The 7,135-nt window shown below is 47.4% G+C and overlaps 1 protein-coding gene across 1 annotated transcript; it reads right to left on the minus strand.

Annotated features, from left to right (window-relative positions):
• Positions 1-1,182: 1,182 nt before the first annotated feature.
• Positions 1,183-2,603, minus strand: LOC102753903 (protein FAM127-like). The gene is made up of 2 exons (XM_006753251.2): positions 2,478-2,603; positions 1,183-2,427 (listed from the first exon to the last, which is right to left on the minus strand). Exons 1-2 carry the CDS (start codon positions 2,601-2,603, stop codon positions 2,032-2,034), a joined length of 522 nt encoding a protein of 173 aa, XP_006753314.2. The 3' UTR covers positions 1,183-2,031.
• Positions 2,604-7,135: the final 4,532 nt, after the last annotated feature.

Consider the following 7,135-nt stretch of genomic DNA (forward strand, 5'->3'; position numbering starts at 1 on the left):
AGGGACCTCCTCACTAAGTAAACTGCTTCTAAACAATTTTCAAACCACTTTAACAGAATCTGTTTAAAACCAAAGAGTGATTATGCTTAACACGACCATCCTTCCACCTCATCCAGAAAGGCAGACTGCCAGCATGTTCAACTGGAACAATATAATTAGCTGCTTTCAATTGTCTTAAGAAACCTGTGAACCATAACAACCACATTGTATTAACTCAAATGTTCCCTGAAATTTCAAGAAGAGTTTGATCTATTACATGCCAAGTTGGAAGTTAATGTGCATTGTCATATACATAACAAAGATAATGCACATCTAGATCCATGTACAGCCTTATGAACAACTAAACATGAAGGGCAATGATTTACCTGTTCATAAGGAGAGAGGAAAGACAATAAAAATCACTGCTGTGATTGATTTTTCTTTCATACATTCCAGAAAAATCACCTAAATTAGAAATGAGGCAGAGTTGATTGAGTGTTGTCTTACAAGCCCACCTTTATCTGACTATTGGGATACACGTTTTCCCGGCCACTCATGAGGTAACCGAGGCTTTTTATCAGCAAGCACTGTGGATGTAAGAAGTTAGCATGCAGAGGGTAATGCGTTTTTTCTTTTTAATTTTCTGCCTGTTAGAAAAAGTTATAATTTTATGGTCCTGCATAACCAGGTTTGTACCTAAATTAAGGGCAGTTCTGCAATCCTTTCCCCAGTACTTAGAGGATCAAGGCTCTAAAAAGGTTAATGCATTTTCTAAGCACCTCTATCATTCTACTGGTTCCCTGAATAATGGGTCAAATAACACTTTGATAGGTGTTCACCAACAAAGGTGTGGGACTCATGGTTTGTAACAATCAGGTGTTGTGCTTTCAAGCAGCTTTTTGGAAAGAGACCTTCTCTGAAAAGCCTCCTGGCTGACTTCTCCTTACATCACCTTGGCCCAAATCAGATCAAGGCCCACTTCCTAAGGGGCATGGAACTGACTGGTTTGGAAGAGTCAGCATCTGGGATTGCATGATCAGCAGAGGGGTCTCCATCTCCAGGACCACCAGAGGACTACCACTGCTATTTTATAGGGCAAGATTCAACGTCAGCCACAGAATGGCAGGGGGCATACCTGCTGAACAAGACCTAGACCCCATGTACTGGACCAGGGAGGGAGAGGCCCCACATTAATTGACTCAATTTCTTTTTTAATAGCATCTGACATTTATTGAAAATAAGGAAAAGACTTTTGTCTAGGTAGTGTAGAAGAGCTGGGCAGAGTGCAGGGTCACTGTGTTGAACAAAAGGCACACATCAGAGAGACAGCTGCAAATTCAGAAGAGAACTGGGTGCTGAGCAAAACTAACAGGCCACAGGAGAAAACGAGTGACTCGATTTGGCTGCGGGGCACCCCTGGGACCTGGCAGCCATCTGGCAGGAATAGAAGGTGTCTGGGGGAGTAGGGAGGGAATGCCCCCCTCCCCAACCCCGCTGAAGGTGAAAGGCTGGCCGGCCCCTCCAAGGGGTTGGCGAGCTGTTGGAATCACTGTCCAGGGGCTGTGGCCAGCTCAGATACCTCCTGGGTGAGACGAGATCGCTGGAGACTGCAGTCTGTCGGTGGAGGTGGTGGATGGTGATGGCAGCCACAGCGCTGGTCTCTGGGCACATCCACGCAGGCCTGCTAGCCTGGCAAGGAGAGGTTGGCAACGGCTGGTCTGTGGGGGTCTGTCCAGTGTGTAACGGGAGCCCAGCTCGCAGCTGGAGCCCAGGACAGAGTCCAAGTCCGCACGGGAGGGGCCTGGCTGGCGGGAGAGGGCGGCGGCGCGCTCCGGAGCCAGGCCCAGCTGCAGCAGGAACCTGGGGCGCTATTCCTGGAACAAAGGCAAGCACTACGCGGGAGGGAACAGGAGCGCGGGGGAGATCACCGCCACTGGAACACGGGGACGGGGAGGCGCGGTGGGAGGACGCCTGTGGCGGTCTGGGCGGCAGCCACCGGCGCGGGGACCCTCCCCCGAGAGCACCTGTCCCCAGGCCCGAGGGTCTCCTGGCCTAGAAGTCCTCGTCCTCCACCCATCCAAAGACCCGCTTCATCTCGGCCAGGAAGCCCCGGTAATCATTGAGCAGGGGGCTCTCCTTCCTGATGTAGGGGATCACCCACTGCAGGGCAGGCCCCGTGAGGCGGGTGATGAGGAACGTCACCTTCAGCGCATCGCTGGAGAACAGGGTGTCGTCCACCAACATGTAGGCGCCCGTCTGCACGATAAACTCCGGGAGCCGGTCGGTGTCGCCGGCAAAGGTCTCGGGGAAGGGAATCGGGTTCCTCCACCGACGCGTCTGGGGCCTGATGGGCAGGGCCAGGAGGGCCTTAATCAGCTGCACTCGGTGGGCTGGGAGCGTGGGCAGGGCCAGGGGGAGGAGGAGGGGGAGGAGGAGAGGGATGGCGTCCTGCCTTTTCACCCCTTCAGTCCCTCAGACCCAGCATATCCTTTGCTGACCTTGGACTCTGTGAACACATTTCCCTGCTTATGGATGTCTCTCTCAGCCAGAGAACTCTTGCACTGCTGGTTGTAGATGTGGTGGCCTTGCACCAAAATTGAAAAGCCCCAAAAGTTAGCCAACATAATCCAGAGCAGGCTATTGAAATAATGCACCATGACCAATTAATCTAAAGAGGGTTAAACAATAAGAAATCTCTTATCATTTAATGTGCTATATTAAGAGGCCAAAGAGGATTGTCAGCCAATGGTCCTTGGCACCAATTCAACACCAACAGGGATCCCCCATTTGGGGTGCGCTGAAGAAGGAAAATTTATTCAGTGCAAACAGCTCAACTGTGATACAACATGGCTGTGACACCAGGGCTGTGGAATAGCTCAGTAGTATTACAGCTCAATTATGAAACAGCAGGGCTCTGAGGAGGCCCTGGGGCAAAGCCCCTCTCCAGCTAGACTGCCCTGCCCTGCCCTGCTCTGCTCTGTCTTTTGTGTTTCATCTTTGGTGTTTCACCTACAGCCAGGGAAACACCAAATGTTCAGTCAAAAAGGAAAGTGTTCTCTCCCAGGCAGAGGGGAGCTGACTTACCAGTATATTGACAGAAGCCCCCACCCCTGGTCCCTGATTAGTTTGTCCTCATGCAAATGAGGATGCCAAATCCTCCCAGTTTGATTGGTCCTAACGGAAACACTGATTGGTTGGTGAAGATGCTGAAGAGGGATATAGCTGTGGCAGCTCCGGATTAGAAGGGGAAAGTCTCAGTCCTATTGGTTGAAATACAATTCCAGCACTACTTTATAAGGGTTGGCTCAGATGGCAGGAGCACAGTGCAAGCTGGCAGTTCAATGTAGGTTTCTCCCTGAAGTGCAGTTTTCCTGACAGGCCCCTGTGTAGAAATGGCTGCTGGTCTCTGTTTTTGTTTTTAACTTGAGCCCAGTTAGCCACCAGGAGCCCTTCTTAGCGGGTATCTTCTTTCTTGGCATCGAAACGGAAAGTCAAAAGTAAGAGTTGTTGGATGCTTTCCAACCATGACATTGCTAATTTCCACATTAAAGAATAAAGGAAAGGAACAGCTAGGGGACTGACCAATTGAAGGAGGGGAATCTAACTATTAAAGGTTATGTGTGAATTCATTTGTTGGCTGAGTACAAAATTAATGCAAATCCTTCACAAGCTTTTATATATGCCGAAAACAGCCAGTTATAGTACATAATGGTGTTAATGACTCAACTCAGAAAAGCAAGTAAAAAGAAATAGGAATATATTCAGAAAAACTGTAAAAGCCACTTTAAAAAAAAAACATTCTTAAATGCTAAAGAAGACTCGGGCAAACAGAAATGCATACACAGGTCTGAGACAGGATGGCACAACATCTTAAAGATGCTCTTTTCCCCTCTGTGGGTACATAGAGGAGGTATGGATGGAGGCACTGCCCCAGGGGGTGCGCATGCTTCCTCCCGAGTTGGAGAACCTGATGGAGGAGATGCAGCTGGAGTTAGATGACCTACAGAGCCAGCTTCTGCCCCATACCTATACAGTGGCACCAAATTTGCCTCCACTTCCTCGAGTTGCAACAGTGCCTGGTGTCCCCATGACCTTTCAAGTGCAAAATACCTCTTGTGCACCTACCTGAATTGTTCACAAGTTAAACAAAACATTCAACATATATGGAACAACAGTTTTCTGACATTGGACATCAAGCAGTCGGGGTAGTGTTCCTTAAGAGTGAAGGAAAACAAACACACGTGAGGTGACCCCTATGATTGTCTCAGCTTACTGTCACGAGCCAACATCCAACCTCCCTGTTTCATTTGCTTGTTTGTGTGTTCATGTATGTGTGTCGGTTTGTTTGTACTTGCTGATCCAAAATCAGAAAACAGATGGGAGTCTCCTGAGCCTCCCAAGGCTTTCTTTCAGTTCTTGCACTGCAGGTCCTACCTTTCCTTTGAGGGTGTACAAACACCCCTTCCTACCCCTCGCCCTCGCCCGCCCCCACACACATACACACAACCCCGCAACGTCTCTTTCCCCAGACCCCTCTAACCAGGCTGCCACTTAAAATCTCCCTGGGGGCATTAGGGTGGCAGGTAAACCAGCCCTGAGTACTCCCTGGCCTGTGGATGGTGACAGCCCAGAGAATCTACAACAGCTGAGGGAAGACACCATACACTTGGCTGGGCAGCCAGTGGAGCCAGGCATCCAAGTCACATCTGAGTTGTGACAAAGATTCATTACTGGATTCTAATCACAAGCTTGGGAAGGCCATCTGTTGACACCTGTGACGGTGCCAGTGCTGAAATACAGTCTGGTGAGTAATAACACCCTAAATGTCACTGACCGTCTGCTCACCTAACCCTCCAATCCCTTACAAACTGCTCAGCACCCAGAACAGGATTTCTGATAATCACTAGAGAGAGAGGGACACACACTGAGGGGACAGTATACTGCTTGGGTGGGAGGGTGAGCCATACAGCTGGGTGGAAGTAGCTCGTGGCCTAATGGCAACTAATTCTTAAGGCACAGAGCTTAATAATAGGGATATAGATAAAGTTCCAACTGTTATGGGGGACCACAGGAGGTTCTTTGAACTCTGCATTCTGAGGAACCCCTCTAAACGTGGGCCCCTCGAGACTGGATGGCAACAACAGAGTTGCTGACACCTGTGGCCCAGGATCTTCATGAAGAGGGCTCAGGGAGAGACACATGCCCAACCACCCAGCGTGGCACACCTTCAGGCAGGACAGACTATCACAGTATTGTTCTCCTTTCTCGTGGGGGAGATTTTCACGACCACAGTGATAAGCTAATTTGATGCGTGTTTAAACATGCTAAACTGTACAGAGGACTACAATTCTAGCCAATTGAAAATTTTATACTGAAACATCCATCTTATATAAACACTGCTGTTTGAAATTTTCACCCTGCTATTTCTGGCTTCTGTAAATGCTTGCTGGCTTAAATAATAAGGAAAAGAAGACTACTCCCATTTCAGAGAGGCCATTAAACCTTCTCCAGATGAAGTTATCAGTGCTGGCACCAGGCCAAGCCTTTGGTTGAGGTCTCAAAGCGCCAGCTCATGGGGCCCTTTAAGAACTTGCGAAGGGAACCGGAAAAAAACACACCCATATTTGGGAGACAAAGAAGGTAAAATCGTATAAATATGGGAAACTTCGTTTGTGATTTCACCCAGAATTTGAGAGACATTTTCCTCTGGGCCCGCGCGTAATAAATGTAACTCCATCTCTCTAAGCGTTGCTTGGTTCTTCTCCGGTTTTTCGGTAACAATACAAGTAGTGGAAAACCCACAATAGTCCACCTTTAACTGTGTTATCCCGTCCTGCCATTTCAGTTATCCACAGTCAACTGTGGTCTAAACATGTTAAATGGAACATGTTAAACTTCAGAAATAAATAATTCATGTCCCACTCCATCCCTCCCAGAATATGAATCACCCCTTTGTCCAGCCTATCTCGCTGGAAATGCTACACTTCCCCACACCATTAGTGACTTAGTGGCCTTCTGAGTTATCAGAGCAACTGTCAGGGTATCACAGTGCTTGTGTTCAAGAAGCCTTAATTTTACTTAGCAATTCAGGTATGCCAAAGAGAAGTTATGAAGTGCATGTATGTGTGTGGGGGGCGATTTTATATATATATATATAAAGTATATTAGTGCTATCCATAGTTTTAGGCATCCACTGGGAGTCTTGGAACATATCCCCCGTGTATAAAGCCTACTGTATTTTGTTTTTATAGAATCTTTTTTTTTTTTGAGGCCTACTGTATTGATACATTTAAGGGACAATGAGACAAATAATAGTTCACTGACCTGCCTTTCTGGATTCTGCCCTTGCTAAGGCTTTATAAGACCAAGAAGTGCTGTACAATGAGAAACACTTCAGACTTAAGGGACCAAGATTCTAATGCAGGCTTGGCTAGGAATTAACTGCATGCTCACTGCTTTCGGTTTTGTTTCTCATGACTTCTGGAATGACGTTCTGTAGAACCATGCTGGTCTTACTCTAGCAGCTACAGAAGATGCCCCACCACAATATCCAGGTATGTGTTTGTTGTCTTCATGTAGTGGCTAAAAGGATCACTTCACATAGGAAAGTATCAGACTATCTCCTACCTTTCATACCTTAGCAAGGGAAGATCTTCAATCCAGGCCTGGCGATCACTCACCTTGCCACCAAGCCCCTGACATCAATGTCCCAGATTACAGAGTTCAGAGTTCCGCCCTGGTACACCCTTGATGGCAGAACCACCAGCTTCCTTGATTACACTTGTATACAAGGCAAATAATAAAAATCTACAAGTGGGAGCTTCTCCAACAAGCCAATTTGATTATAAGACCACGAGTACTTTACAAAATCCAAGCTACCAAAGCAGCAAACAAGTGTCACAGGGCAGGAACAAGGGTGAAATCAACAGCAGGTCTCTCAGGTAAAACTACCTAAAGAAATGGCTTTAGAGAGAAATCAACAGCGGGTCTCTGGAGTAAAATTACCTAAAGCAATAGCTTTAAAGAGATTTAGCAGGAAGTCAGTCAGTCTTGGGGTCTAGTTCAATACTCAAAAATTAATAGAACAAAGACTAATATTGGCTCAACTAGGGTGAAGCCACAAGTATCAAACCAAGTAGCTACAGCAGGGGACTGG

The sequence above is a fragment of the Myotis davidii genome, unplaced genomic scaffold (assembly GCF_000327345.1).
Source record: "Myotis davidii unplaced genomic scaffold, ASM32734v1 scaffold8411, whole genome shotgun sequence".
Lineage (NCBI taxonomy): Eukaryota > Metazoa > Chordata > Mammalia > Chiroptera > Vespertilionidae > Myotis > Myotis davidii.

Bases quoted from the DNA above. Each gene is read 5' to 3' on its own strand.
- LOC102753903 (XM_006753251.2), bottom strand. From the start codon at position 2,603: ATGTTGGCTAACTTTTGGGGCTTTTCAATTTTGGTGCAAGGCCACCAC. The intron at 2,428-2,477 runs GTCAGCAAAGGA...GTGAAAAGGCAG, and splicing joins ATGTGTTCACAGAGTCCAAG to GACGCCATCCCTCTCCTCCT.